This window comes from Gadus macrocephalus, chromosome 21, assembly GCF_031168955.1.
Source record: "Gadus macrocephalus chromosome 21, ASM3116895v1".
Classification (NCBI taxonomy): domain Eukaryota; kingdom Metazoa; phylum Chordata; class Actinopteri; order Gadiformes; family Gadidae; genus Gadus; species Gadus macrocephalus.
The window spans coordinates 1,991,018-2,006,017 of record NC_082402.1 but is presented as its reverse complement, the minus strand read 5'-3'; the positions used below and the strand labels follow the sequence as shown (position 1 = coordinate 2,006,017).

General features: G+C 49.5%; 2 protein-coding genes and 2 long non-coding RNA genes across 4 annotated transcripts in view; 2 read left to right on the top strand and 2 right to left on the bottom strand.

Moving 5' to 3' along the window:
• The window catches only part of LOC132449492 (uncharacterized), a 4,317-nt gene extending 2,224 nt beyond the window's left edge, over positions 1 to 2,093 (bottom strand). The window contains exons 1-2 of the long non-coding RNA XR_009523590.1: positions 1,459 to 2,093; positions 1 to 1,367 (exon numbers count right to left, since the gene is read on the bottom strand). The exon at positions 1 to 1,367 is cut by the window's left edge and continues 1,267 nt beyond it. This is a non-coding gene — a long non-coding RNA (uncharacterized LOC132449492). The remainder of the gene's footprint in view (positions 1,368 to 1,458) is intronic.
• The window catches only part of elp3 (elongator acetyltransferase complex subunit 3), a 19,144-nt gene extending 11,724 nt beyond the window's left edge, over positions 1 to 7,420 (bottom strand). Inside the window, exons 1-7 of the mRNA XM_060042386.1 lie at positions 6,945 to 7,420; positions 5,545 to 5,644; positions 5,264 to 5,402; positions 4,293 to 4,363; positions 3,786 to 3,849; positions 2,536 to 2,604; positions 2,100 to 2,254 (exon numbers count right to left, since the gene is read on the bottom strand). Coding sequence (XP_059898369.1) covers positions 2,100 to 2,254; positions 2,536 to 2,604; positions 3,786 to 3,849; positions 4,293 to 4,363; positions 5,264 to 5,402; positions 5,545 to 5,644; positions 6,945 to 6,966 — 620 coding nt within the window. The 5' untranslated portion in view covers positions 6,967 to 7,420. The remainder of the gene's footprint in view (positions 1 to 2,099; positions 2,255 to 2,535; positions 2,605 to 3,785; positions 3,850 to 4,292; positions 4,364 to 5,263; positions 5,403 to 5,544; positions 5,645 to 6,944) is intronic.
• A 693-nt stretch (positions 7,421 to 8,113) lies between these two features.
• Positions 8,114 to 9,765, top strand: LOC132449491 (uncharacterized). The gene is made up of 3 exons (XR_009523589.1): positions 8,114 to 8,253; positions 8,677 to 8,743; positions 9,628 to 9,765. It is a non-coding gene; the product is annotated as an uncharacterized LOC132449491 (long non-coding RNA).
• A 4,091-nt stretch (positions 9,766 to 13,856) lies between these two features.
• Positions 13,857 to 15,000, top strand: part of LOC132450305 (kinesin-like protein KIF13B) — a 23,241-nt gene continuing 22,097 nt past the window's right edge. The window contains 3 exon segments of the mRNA XM_060042385.1: positions 13,857 to 13,984; positions 14,550 to 14,562; positions 14,692 to 14,811. Of these exon segments, the coding sequence (XP_059898368.1) occupies positions 13,857 to 13,984; positions 14,550 to 14,562; positions 14,692 to 14,811 (261 nt within the window).

Genomic DNA, 15,000 nt, shown 5'->3' with positions numbered 1-15,000 from the left:
GTATACAGACACACACACACACACACACACACAGGTATACAGACACACACACACACACACACACACAGGTATACAGGCACCAGACACACACACACAGGTATACAGACACACACACACACACACACACACACACACACACACACACACACACACACACACACACACACACACACACACACACACACACACACACACACACACACACACACAGGTATACAGGCACCAGACACACACACACACACACAGGTATACAGACACACACACACACAGGTATACAGACACACACACACACACACACACAGGTATACAGACACCAGACACACAGGTATACAGGCACCAGACACACACACAGACACACACAGACACACACAGGTATACAGTGGCATACAAACAGACATGTGGTTCTGGTCAAACGGTCCCATCAGGGAAGGAATCCTCAGGCTGTGATATCTACACACTGATACCAGGAGAGGGGTGTGTGTGTGTGTGTGTGTGTGTGTGTGTGTGTGTGTGTGTGTGTGTGTGTGTGTGTGTGTGTGTGTGTGTGTGTGTGTGTGTGTGTGTGTGTGTGTGTGTGTGTGTGTGTGTGTGTGTGTGTGTGTGTGTGTGTGTGTGTTCACAGGTTGGGGGGCTGGAGCTTTGGGGGAGAATGATGTCTGATTGGCTGAAGGTGATCTCGCCAGTGGGCGGAGACACGTCTCAAAACACACACTCACACACACACTGTTCTCGAGGGCAGAACTCTCCACTTCCACAGCTGTAACACACTGCCATCTGATGGCCGACGACAGAACTGTGAATGGTTATGCGAGTGTGTGCGTGTGTCTGTGTGCGTGTGTCTGTGTGCGTGTGTCTGTGTGCGTGTGTCTGTGTGCGTGTCTGTGCATGTGTGCGTGCGTGTGTGTGTGTCTGGGTTGAGGCGGTTCGACCAGCCCTTCAGATGTTTATCTGCTGTTCATCATGTGGTTCAGAGCACTGTGACATGGCTGGCCTACTAACCCAATGAGCTGAACACCACTGGTCTGTTTACTGATCAGGTGAGCAGGAGGTGATCAGAAACATCTTCTTATATAACTGACGTTATTGATAACCAATGCTTCACGTTATTGATAAGCAGTACGGCATGTTAATGATAACCAGTACGTCACGTTATTGATAACCAATACGTCACGTTATTGATAACCAGTATGTCATGTTATTGATAACCAGTACGTCATGTTATTGATAACCAGTATGTCATGTTATTGATAACCAGTACGTCATGTTATTGATAACCAGTATGCCATGTTATTGATAACCAGTACGTCATGTTATTGATAACCAGTATGCCATGTTATTGATAACCAGTACGTCATGTTATTGATAACCTATAGGCAATGTTATTGATAACCAGTACGTCATTTTATTGATAACCAGTATGTTATATTATTATAACTAGTACGTCATGTTTTTGATAACCTATAGGTCATGTTATTGATAACCAATAGGCCATGTTAATGATAAACAGCACTTCATGTTAATGATAACCAGTATGTTATATTATTATTAACCAGTACTTCATGTTATGGAATAATTCATGTTTTCAATCACCTATAGAGAAGTCCGCCCCTTCCAGTATAGCCCATGGGACCTCTGAGATCGTAAAATATGAATGGGTTTCAATGGAGAGAAAGTAATTATTTTCTTTCTACTTCACCGCACTTTTCCAAGGGGAGGACAACAGCATCGAAAGAGGTGAAAACCATTATAAATCAGGGCATGTAGAGTTTCAGTTATGCCGATGGGGAGATTGTCGCTCTTGTCCACGTCAGTCGCAGGGAGCTTGACGTCACATACGAGACGTGTAGTCTTCCTGATTGTGTTTTCTCTACAGCCCTTAACTGAACAATTGCACAATAAACGGTCAAACTCTTGACATGAAAAATTATCATTTAAATCCACAAACAACATATGTGTAATCCGGGGCATATAAAGGCTGGGACCAGAAAATAATTACTTTCTCTCCATTGAAACCCATTAAAATTTTTCGATCTCAGAGTTCCCTTCTACCGGAGGGGGCAGACTTGACGATGACCAATCAGAGGCCTAGCAGCGGTCACCTGACTGCCTCGGCCACGCTGTTGGAGGTGTGTCCTGAGAGGGCGTCGTGGAGGTTCCTGATGAAGTAGTCTCTGTACTCCTCCCCCAGCGCCATGAAGGTCCCGCCCATCACGATGAACTCCACCTTGTCCACGCTGTGGCCCAGCTGCTTCAGCTGCAGCCCATCCAATCAACACGCCAATTAACAACCAATTAACCAATCAGCACACCAACACACCAATCAACAACCAATTAACCAATCAACACATAAATATAAACACACCACCCAATCAGCATAATCAATCAGGAAATAAATGAACAAATCAACAAAGAAATTAGCATATCATTCACCGAGCAGTCTATAAATTTGCCAATCAACATGTCAATTAACTAATCAAAACATCAATCAACACATCCACATATCAGCACATCAATCGACCTCTTATCCTCTCTCACCTGCTCGACGCGGTGTCGGGTCTGAAGGAACGGGTCGTAGCGCGCCCGGATCGCCCTCATGGAGGTAGGCTGAGAGAGAGAGAGAGAGAGAGAGAGAGAGAGAGAGAGAGAGAGGTCAGTTAGGGTTCATTGTACCTAGGGTTAGCTGATACAGGGTCAGGGTTAGGTGATAGGGTTCATTGTACCTAGGGTTAGCTGATACAGGGTCAGGGTTAGGTGATAGGGTTCATAGTACCTAGGGTTAGCTGATACAGGGTCAGGGTTAGGTGATAGGGTTCATTGTACCTAGGGTTAGCTGATACAGGGTCAGGGTTAGGTGATAGGGTTCATTGTACCTAGGGTTAGCTGATTCAGGGTCAGGGTTAGGTGATAGGGTTCATTGTACCTAGGGTTAGCTGATACAGGGTTAGGTGATAGGGTTCATTGTACCTAGGGTTAGCTGATTCAGGGTCAGGGTTAGGTGATAGGGTTCATTGTACCTAGGGTTAGCTGATTCAGGGTCAGGGTTAGGTGATAGGGTTCATTGTACCTAGGGTTAGCTGATTCAGGGTCAGGGTTAGGTGATAGGGTTCATTGTACCTAGGGTTAGCTGATACAGGGTCAGGGTTAGGTGATAGGGTTCATAGTACCTAGGGTTAGCTGATACAGGGTTAGGTGATAGGGTTCATTGTACCTAGGGTTAGCTGATACAGGGTTAGGTGATAGGGTTCATTGTACCTAGGGTTAGCTGATACAGGGTCAGGGTTAGGTGATAGGGTTCATTGTACCTAGGGTTAGCTGATTCAGGGTCAGGGTTAGGTGATAGGGTTCATAGTACCTAGGGTTAGCTGATACAGGGTCAGGGTTAGGTGATAGGGTTCATTGTACCTAGGGTTAGCTGATACAGGGTCAGGGTTAGGTGATATGGTTCATTGTACCTAGGGTTAGCTGATACAGGGTCAGGGTTAGGTGATAGGGTTCATTGTACCTAGGGTTAGCTGATACAGGGTCAGGGTTAGGTGATAGGGTTCATTGTACCTAGGGTTAGCTGATTCAGGGTCAGGGTTAGGTGATAGGGTTCATTGTACCTAGGGTTAGCTGATACAGGGTTAGGTGATAGGGTTCATTGTACCTAGGGTTAGCTGATTCAGGGTCAGGGTTAGGTGATAGGGTTCATAGTACCTAGGGTTAGCTGATTCAGGGTCAGGGTTAGGTGATAGGGTTCATAGTACCTAGGGTTAGCTGATTCAGGGTCAGGGTTGTGAACTCACCTCATATCCCGTGTAGGACTGGGTTGAATACTCAAAGTCAGAGTCCGGACCCCCGGGGCAGTAACTGACAGACCACAAGCAGAATACATATTAATATTAACTATGAATATAGCAGATATATCATATCTACATCAATATTAATATTGTATCTACATCAATATAGTAGATATTAATAAATAATCAACATAAATATAGTAGCTACATCAATAGAGTAGATACTAGGATAGTGTTTATATAGTAGATATTAAATATAGTGTCTGCATCTCCATTATACATTTCATTGATTACATACAGATCAATAAATCGGATTATGAATGAACCGGGTCAGTCCTGTATCTGCAGTATCTCTGGTATGTTTCACTGGACATTTAATTAATCAGAGAGTGTGTGGAAGCATGCACATAACGTTAAACTGAAAGTGAAAGTGAAAGTGAAAAGCATTTAGAAAGGCTTATATATGATGTCCACATGAAGCTGATGTGATGGTGCACCGTTAAGCTCACGCACACACAGATGTTCCCGGTGAAGCTGATGTGAGGACAGCGATGAGGCTTACACATCACAGCCACCACCGCGATCTGGAACCAGAGGACAACGTCACACACACACACACACACACACACACACACACACTAGGGGTGGATGGGGGGGTCAGTACTCACTAGAGGGTGAGGGGGGGGGGGGGGCTGAGGGGGGGTCAGTACTCACTAGGGGGTGGGGGGGGGGTCAGTACTCACTAGGGAGTGAGGGGGGGTCAGTACTCACTAGGGGGTGGGGGGGTGAGTACTCACTAGGGGGTGGGGGGGGGGGTCAGTACTCACTAGAGGGTGAGGGGGGGGTCAGTACTCACTAGAGGGTGAGGGGGGGTCAGTACTCACTAGGGGGTGAGGGGGGGGTCAGTACTCACTAGGGGGTGGGGGGGGTCAGTACTCACTAGGGGGTGAGGGGGGGGTCAGTACTCACTAGGGGGTGGGGGGGGTCAGTACTCACTAGGGGGTGAGGGGGGGGTCAGTACTCACTAGGGGGTGAGGGGGGGTCAGTACTCACTAGGGGGTGAGGGGGGGTCAGTACTCACTAGGGGGTGAGGGGGGGTCAGTACTCACTAGGGGGTGAGGGGGGGGTCAGTACTCACTAGAGGGTGAGGGGGGGTCAGTACTCACTAGAGGGTAAGGGGGGGGTCAGTACTCACTAGGGGCTGAGGGGGGGGTCAGTACTCACTAGGAGGTGAGGGGGGGGTCAGTTCTCCCTAGGAGGTGAGGGGGGGGGTCAGTTCTCCCTAGGAGGTGAGGGGGGGGGCAGCTCTCCCTAGGGGATGGGGGGGGGCAGCTCTCCCTAGGAGGTGAGGGGGGGGGCAGCTCTCCCTAGGGGATGGGGGGGGGGGCAGCTCTCCCTAGGAGGTGAGGGGGGGGTCAGCTCTCCCTAGGGGATGGGGGGTGTCAGTACTCACTAGGGGATGGGGGGGGGGGGTCTCTACTCACCCCACTGGCGGTGCGGATGGGCTTGGCCTTCAGTTTGGGCACCAGGGCGCGGCGGTACTGCGGCGGCACGGCGGCGATGATGTCCACCAGCCGGGGCTGGGAGGACAGGCCGTACCTAGCCGACGTCTTCGTCTTCACCCTGGGGAGACGGGGGGGGGAGACAGGGGAGACGGGGGGGGAGACACGATGAACCCACGAGGACGACCTCCAGAAGTACCAGATTCATACTTCCCCATCTTCTCTGAGATGAAGGTAACCATGGTTACCAGGGGGACTCTTACTTGTTGAGGTTGATGTCCCGCCCCTCTTCGTGGGCCTCCACCAGCTGCTGGATGACATCGGCCACCGTCATCATCATCAGCTCAGCGCGGCTCAGGTCAGCTGCAGAACGCACCATTCAGGTATTACGGTAATGACAGAACGCACCATTCCGGTATTACGGTAATGACAGAACGCACCATTCAGGTATTACGGTAATGACAGAACGCACCATTCAGGTATTACGTAATGACAGAACGCACCATTCCGGTATTACGGTAATGACAGAACGCACCATTCCGGTATTACGGTAATGACGGAACGCACCATTCAGGTATTACGGTAATGACAGAACAGAACCCACCATACAGGTAGTACGGTAATGACAGAACGCACCATTCAGGTATTACGGTAATGTTAGAACGCACCATTCGGGTATTACGGTAATGAGAGAACGCACCATTCAGGTCGTACGGTAATCATAGGTTCAGGTACTATTGTAATGTGGCAGAGGGTTAGTTATTTATAACAGTAATGTGAGAGGGTTATGTATGATGGTAATGTTAAAGGGTTAGGTTATGTATGATTGTAATCTTAAGGAGGGTTTGGTTACGTCTTACGATAATGTATAAGAGGTTTAGGTACTACAGTAATGATAATAGGTTTGAGATATTATACAAGTATTAGGTTACAGATGATTACATTTAGGTGTTAGATTAGAGATGGTTAGTTTAGGTTGGAGGTCATCAAGTTCTACATTTGGACCCATCATTATTCCGTCATACTCTGAAAGGAGGGACCCCTGTAACCATAAACTACTTTAGGTTTAGGTTCATTAAGACATGAGAAGATGAAGGGTTGGGATTCATGTTAACAGAACAGGTTGGTTATGAAGGGATAGGGTTAAGGTTATGATTCATGGTAACATAACAGGTGGGTTATGAAGAGTTACGGTAAGTATTCATGTTAACTTAACAGGTAGGTTATGAAGGGTTAGGGTTAAGGTTATGATTCATGGTAACATAACAGGTGGGTTATGAAGGGTTACGGTAAGGATTAATGTTACCATAACAGGTTGGTTATGAAGGGTTATGGTTAGGATTCATGTTACCATAGCAGGTTGGTTATGAAGAGTTACGGTAAGGATTCATGTTAACATAACAGGTTGGTTATGAAGAGTTATGGGAAGGATTCATGTTAACATAACAGGTAGGTTATGATGAGTGACGGCAAGGATTCATGTTAACATAACAGGTCGGTTATGAAGGGTTAAGGTTAGGATTCATGTTAACATAACAGGTATGTTATGAGGGTTAGGATTCATGTTGACATGTTCGAATGGAGTTAGCATTAGCAACAAGCTACAGCGACACAGTTAATAACCTGACATTGCTCCGGATAGAGAGATATATCATAGACTCACTCTTCTTCTTCGGCTTCCCCATGTCGTAGTCCGATGAGGTCGTCTGGTTTAAGGAGGCGTAATGTGTGTGAAAGAGCGTAATGAGGACCAACAACACGCACAATATCAACACAACACGAACACACACGCTGAGCCGTACGGTGGGAGCAGCTGTCGTAAAACGGATCACAGAATACTCGACTTTCAACAAGTTTATACTTTATATTTCACGTTCCACTTATTATTGAGGTTTCAAACGCAGAACATTTAAACAGATTGCTTCTTTTTTTTTTGAAGACTTAATAGTGCTGGTTAAAAAGCGAATAACCAACATGTAAAATAATACATTCTTCTTGTTTCATCATTTTAAAACATGTGAAACCTCATTTGGCATAGTTCATGTTTAAAACAAGAAACGTTCATGAATTGTTTGCCTTGTGCAATGATTTTAAACTGCGAGTTTAGAGCATAGATCTACATCCTCACATAGATCTACAGTTTACAGATCTATAATTAACACATATACAAGTTTATAGATCTACAATCTCATAGATCGGTAACTTAATAGATACACAACTTCTTAGGTCTGTAACTTCAGAGATCTTCAACCTCATCGATCCACAACTTCATAGATCTACAACTTCATAGATCTGTAACTAAATAGATCTATATTAAATAGATCTACAACTTCATAGATCTAAAATTATTAGATGCACGACTTCATAAATCTATAATTAATAGATCTACAACTTCATAGATCTACAACTTCCTAGATCTATCATTAATAGATCTACAATTCATAGATTAAAAAAATCATAGATTTACAACTTCATAGATCCATAATTAATAAATCGACAACTTCATAGATCTTCCACTTCATACTTCATAGATCTGCAACTTCATGTATCTATAATTAATAGATCTACAACTTCCTAGATCAGTAACTTTCTAGATCTCCAGCCCATGCGGATCAGAGTGAGGCTGCAGCGCCCCCGCTGGGTGGAGATCTGCCGTCTTGCAGCCCCTAAACCCGACGGCAGCAAATCCGCTCCGAGCTCCGATCAGGAAACTCAACAGGTGGAAGCGAGCGGCCGTCATTCGTAAGTCTTTACACTTCACACCGACCTGTGTTCAGCGCCTCGCTGTCCGTTCCCCTCGACGCGTCGGAGACACTGCCAGCGATGGTTTGTGTTAGTTTGTTTTAGTGCGTTGTTTGGTGTGTGTGTGTGTGTGTGCTCCGCAGAGCCGAGGTGGACGTGAAGGTGTCTGCGTAGGCAGCCCCTGCGAGGTACGGGAGAGTGGGGACACGAGCTGCGTACTTCCCTCCCCGGTCAGAGCCGTGCACTAAACACAAACACATCAGAAACACACACAACAGAAACACACACAACAGAAACACGCACATAAGAAACACACGTCAACAACATACCAGCGGTAACATGTAACCGGGCACGACGTCCCTGCACGGGACGTCCCGTATCTGATTAATTAATGACCCGCCGGACCAGTGGGGACGATGCACTCCTGACGTGGAAGTTCCGTGTTCACAAACTTAACATATATATATATATATATATATATATATATATATATATATATATATATATATATATTATCATTGTGTGTGTTATACTGGTGTGCGTTAGAGTGTTGTGTTATACTGGTGTGTTAGTGTTTTGTTATACTGTTGTGTTATTGTGTTGTGTTATAGCGGTGTGTTAAACTGGTGTGTGTTTTACTGGTGTGTGTTCAGGTCATGGAGGAGCTGAACCACGCCAACGTGAAGGTGGCGGTCCGCCTTCGGCCAATGAACAGGAGAGGTGAGTCACCGACCGGGACGGGCACTCACTCACTCACTCACTCACTCACTCACTCACTCACTCACTCACTCACTCACTCACTCACTCACTCACTCACTCACTCACTCACTCACTCACTCACTCACTCACTCACTCACACACTGTTAGCGTTGTTATTATGGAGTTATAGTTGTAAAGATATTATAAGTTATTCTGCGTGGTAAACGACAGTCAGTCGTGATCGGCGTGGTGACAGTTGAGTGGGAGCGGTAGGGATGGGGTGTGACATCACTGCCTGCCCCACGCTGACATGTAAACACGTGTCCATGGTAACGAGATGCTGCGGTAGGCGGCTGTTGTCCTCAGCGGTTTGAGGGTGCATTATGGGATGGAACCGCAGCCCTGTGAGGGCGTGACCGGGATGAGGCCAATCAATGCAACTTCATAGATACAATAACCTGCGGGCAACAACGCACACACAGAGCTTAACAACAACAGACAGAGCTGAACAACAACACACAGAGCTGAACAACAGAGACGACACAACCAGGAGAGAGGAGGTTAGAATAACAGATGAGTCGTGGCGAGGACTGCTTCCTATGCACTTCCTGGTTCTAGGGGGAAGAGGAATGTGTGGAGACCTTTGAACTTAACTTCTCAGGGATGTTTATCCTAGCAAAACATTGAGTCAGACTCACTCCCTCACTCACTCACTCACTCACTCACTCACTCACTCACTCACTCACTCACTCACTCACTCACTCACTCACTCACTCACTCACTCACTTTTTATGTGAATTTCCTGGAGAGGAGCAGTTTACCTCCAGATATCCATGGCTGTTTGTCTCACTCTGTCTGTCTGTCTGTCTGTCTGTCTGTCTGTCTGTCTGTCTGTGTGTGAGCAGAGAGGGAGATGAAGACTAAGTGTGTGGTGGAGATGAATGGAAACCAGACACTGCTTCACCCAGCCAACCTCAACCTCAGTAAGGACGCCAGGTACGGCCCTACCTCCACCCGAGCTCCACCCGACCTCCACCCGGCCTCCACCCGAGCTCCACCCGAGCTCCACCCTACCCTTCTCCTCTCCTCCTTACCTCCTCCTCTCCTCCTCTCCTCTTCCTCTCTCCTTACCTCCTGCTCTCCCCCTCTCCTCCTCTCCCCCTCTCCTCTCCCCCTCTCCTCCCCCCTCCTCCTCTCTCCCTCCTTACCTCCTCCTCTCCTCCTCTCCTCTTCCTCTCTCCTTACCTCCTCCCCCTCTCCTCCTCTCCCCCTCCTCCTCTCTCCCTCCTCCTCTCCCCCTCCTCCTCTCTCCCTCCTCCTCTCCCCCTCTCCTCTCCCTCCTCCTCCCCCCCCTCTCCTCTCCCTCCTCCTCCCCCCCTCTCCTCCCCCTCCTCCTCTCCCCCTCTCCTCCTCTCCCCCTCTCCTCTCCCCCTCTCCTCTCCCCCTCTCCTCCCCCTCTCCTCTCCCCTCCTCCTCCCCCCCTCTCCTCCCCCTCCTCCTCTCCCCTCTCCTCTCCCCCTCTCCTCCCCCTCTCCTCTCCCTCCTCCTCCCCCCCTCTCCTCCCCCTCCTCCTCCCCCTCTCCTCTCCCCCTCTCCTCCCCCTCCTCCTCTCTCCCTCCTCCTCTCCCCCTCTCCTCTCCCTCCTCCTCTCCCCCTCTCCTCCCCCCTCCTCCTCTCTCCCTCCTCCTCTCCCCCTCTCCTCTCCCTCCTCCTCCCCCCCTCTCCTCTCCCTCCTCCTCCCCTCCTCCTCTCTCCCTCCTCCTCTCCCTCCTCCTCTCCCCCTCTCCTCCCCTCCTCCTCTCTCCCTCCTCTCCCCCTCTCCTCTCCCTCCTCCTCTCCTCCCCCTCCCCCCTCCCCCTCTCTGAACAGAGGGAGTGTCTGTCCTGCTCCTCCACTAGTTTTCCGTTCCCTAAACAAAGACTTCTCTTAGCCTCCGTTCCGCGGCCGAGCCGAGGGCTGGCTAACCCGTTAGAGTCAGAGGAGCAGCTAGACCTCATGGGGTCGGACTCATCCTAGAGCAAGACGAACCCTGACCCCTACCTGCTCCTTAACGGCCTGTCTCTGTACTGTCTAACCCTACCTTCTCCTTAAAGGGGACCTATTATGCTTTTTTTTTTTCGACTTTTATGACCTATAAACGTTGTTATAATGATTGATAGTCATGTTTAACCATACTAAAGTGTCAAATAATGACGTACATGCATTTCGACGTATTCCCTGCTGACAGTCTGGGGTGGCTGTGCAGAGCGCTAAACACTCGGGACAACGTTTGCGATTCACTTGCTCACATTTCCGGGAAATCATCCAAGTAGAGGCACTCCTGCCGCGCCCCCATATGCCTGGTCAAATCTACCCGCGCGCGCGCGTCAAGGAATGTAACCAATCACAACGGAGTTGGGTTGGCAGGAGGGGGGCGAGGGGGCGGAGAAGGACGAAACCGAGCGTTGACAGAGAAGGCTGAAAGCGCCCAGATGAGAGGAAGAGTTTCCCGAAAATGTACATCGTTTTTTGTGCATGGTTAAACATGACGATCAATCATTATAACAACGTTTATAGGTCATAAAAGTCGAAAAGCATAATAGGTCCCCTTTAATGACCTGTCTCTGTACTGTCTAACCCCTACCTGCTCCTTAATGACCTGTCTCTGTACTGTCTAACCCCTACCTGCTCCTTAATGACCTGTCTCAACCATACCAGCTCCTTAATGACCTGTCTCTGTACTGTCTAACCCCTACCTGCTCCTTAATGACCTGTGCCTGTACTGTCTAACCCCTACCTGCTTCTTAATGACCTGTCTCTGTACTGTCTAACCCCTACCTGCTCCTTAATGACCTGTCTCTGTACTGTCTAACCCCTACCTGCTCCTTAATGACCCGTCTCTGTACTGTCTAACCCCTACCTGCTCCTTAATGACCTGCCTCTGTACTGTCTAACCCCTACCTGCTCCTTAATGACCTGTCTCTGCACTGTCTAACCCCTACCTGCTTCTTAACGACCTGTCTCTGTACTGTCTAACCCCTACCTGCTCCTTAATGACCTGTCTCTGTACTGTCTAACCCCTACCTGCTCCTTAATGACCTGTCTCTGTACTGTCTAACCCCTAGCTGCTCCTTAATGACCTGTCTCTGTACTGTCTAACCCCTACCTGCTCCTTAATGACCTGTCTCTGTACCCCTACCTGCTCCTTAATGACCTGTCTCTGTACTGTCTAACCCCTAACTGCTCCATAACCAGGTGTATCGGATTCACGGTAGGTCTGTTTGAATCAGGGCGAGTGATACGTGATAGGTCTCTGGGTGCGGTGATGAGGAGTCATGGGCCCTGATGTTCAGACACGTCGTAGTGAGGGCTCTGGGTCCAGGCAGCTTCGGCAGGGTTGGTTCAGAGCTGTGTCTCCCTCCTCCTCACCCCTATCTCCCCTCAACACACACCCCATTCACCTGCATGGGGGAGGGAGGGAGGGAGGGAGGGAGGGAGGGGGGACAAATGAATTGTCTGTGTTCTCAGGAAAGTAAAATATTTCAGATTCCCCTTTAAGTGTGTGTGTGTGTGTGTGTGTGTGTTTGTGTCCAGACACGCTCCACTGTTTGCCTCGTGGGCCTGAACAGGTCCTACAGGATCCTACTTTCACTCTCCCGTCTGAGGACCAGAGAGAGAGCTCCTCTGTCTGTTGCTTCAGCCGAGAGGAGCTTTAACCTGGAACCTCCCGCTAGCTGAACCTCCCGGAGCATCAGCCTAGCGTTAGCCCAGCAGGGCTTGGTGCTAGCTCGGTGTTAGCTTAGTGCTAGCTCTGTGCTAATTCTATGTTAGCTCGGTGCTAGCACGGTGCTAGCTGTGTTCGCGCCAGTGCTCTGCAGTGTCAGGAACGTGAGTTTCTCCTGGTGCGAGGGAGGCTAGTACCCAGCATGCACCTGGGCACCGTGCTAAGTGGGCCCAGGCAGGGGCGTGGTGCCTCAGGTATGCAGGCGTGCTCCCGCTGAGTCATGTGACTCCCTCCCTCCCTCCTCTGTCGTATGTGTTGTTCAGGATCAACTCGAACATCTCCCATAAAGTCAGAGCGGAGCTGTTCAAACACGCCGGGCAAACACAGGCTGAGCGGGCTCAGACAGACCGGCCGTGGCTCCCTCTGATTGGGGGAGCTGTGGGGTGTTTGTCCGGGTTTGGGTTCCTCTGATTGGTCCAGAGCACATGTGTTTGGGTCACATGGCTGCTGTCAGGGCCTGTTCATGTGTTCTCAATGTTTCACATAGAGCGACCTTAACCGTTAGCCTCCTGAGCAGTTAGCCTCCTGCTCTGTTAGCCCTCTGCGCTGTTAGCCCTCTGTGCTGTTAGCCTCCTGCGCTGTTAGCCTCCTGCGCTGTTAGCCCTCTGCGCTGTTAGCCCTCTGCGCTGTTAGCCTCCTGCGCTGTTAGCCCTCTGCGCTGTTAGCCCTCTGCGCTGTTAGCCTCCTGCTCTTTTAGCCTCCTGCCCTGTTAGCCTCCTGCTCTGTTAGCCTCCTGCCCTGTTAGCCTCCTGCACTTTTAGCCTCCTGCTGTGTTAGCTTCCTACTCTGTTAGCCTCCTGCGCTGTTAGCCTCCTGCGCTGTTAGCCTCCTGCGCTGTTAGCCTCCTGCTCTGTTAGCCTCCTGCGCTGTTAGCCTCCTGCGCTGTTAGCCTCCTGCTCTGTTAGCTTCCTGCTCTGTTAGCCTCCTGTGATGTTAGCCTCCTGCTGTACGGTATAACAGTGATACCTTCCGTCTCCAGCTGGTCCGTTGACTCTTTCAGTCCAGATCTCATCTTCAGAGAAAGTCATACGTTCATAAACTCATTTGAGTTAGACCCATTAGAACGCAAACTCATAAACAAATCAATTTATATTAACATGTTTGTCTCTGACACACTGCTGAGTGACACACTGTGTGTGTGTGTGTGTGTGTGTGTGTGTGTGTGTGTGTGTGTGTGTGTGTGTGTGTGTGTGTGTGTGTGTGTGTGTGTGTGTGTGTGTGTGTGTGTGTGTGTGTGTGTGTGTGTGTGTGTGTGAGATGTTTGTTTTACTGCATATTGGATGATTTGACGGTGTGTAATAAAGGAAGGTATTCCGTTGCCTTCCGCACGTCTTTTAGCAAATAAAAACACAGAGTTTGTAATGAGGCTTAATGGAGCCCGGGGAGGATGTCACCCTGGACAACGCATCCCATAATAGTCCCGGAGATGTGCGCCGGAGGAGGGGACAGATTGGAGGTGTTTTAACGGCCCTCCCCTGCTGGGAGACACAGAGGAGCTGGTCTGAGACGCCATCTCCTCCCCCCCCGCCTCCCTTCCATCTCCTCCCCCGGACTGATCACAACATCTGATGGCAGTTTGACTCCTCTCGGAGGGAGGAGGAGGTGTCTGACGGCCACCGCGGAGCCCTTAATGCTGTCATCGGTCCTGATGAGGAAGAGGGCTGGGGGGGGAGAGCAGTCTTCATCAACGGCCCCCCGGTCTGATAGGAGGAGGAGTCGTTATGCAGATGTTATTCACCCCAGCATGGACGCCAGAACCTGGAACATCTCAGTCACCATGAAATAAAGAGAATGAATGTGTTAAATGAACTTCCACTAACTTGTGCTTCTCTTCTCTCCCCTCCCCTCTCCTTTTTGTCTCTCTCCTCTCCTCTCCTCTCCTCTCCCCTCTCTCCCTCTCCTCTCTCTCTCCCCTTCTCTCTCCTCTCTCGCGCTCTCTCTCTCACCTCTCTCGCTCTCTCTCTCCTCTCCTCTTCCCTTCTCTCTCCTCTCATCTACTCCTCTCTCTTCTCCCTCTCCTCCTCTCCTCTCCTCTCCTCTCCTCTCCTCTCCTCTCCTCACCAGGACCCAGCCTAAGGTGAGTCCTGATATCAGAGAACATCACATGTTTATAACCAATATAAAACAATGTTTATAATGAGATGCTACTGCAGCCTCACGGTGACCTCTGACCTGTGAACTCTGACCTCTGCCCTGTGACCTGCAGGTGTTTGCCTACGACCACTGCTTCTGGTCCATGGACGAGTCACAGACGGACGTTTATGCAGGTAAGAACATCTTTACAAACCCACCTGACCCCAATCGACCAATCAGCAACCAGTGCTCCGTGAGAACCTGGCATCCTAGCTTGGATAAAGTTGTGTGTTGTTTGGGTCGTTGTGATTGTTATGTCAGTACTCAGCATGGTATGATGTGCATTGTTGTCTGAGCAGTGTGTCTTGTTGTGTGTTAGTTGTGTTGTATCTCATCAGTGTGTGTGGGTTGTGTAGTCTGATCAGTGTATGTTTCTCAGGTC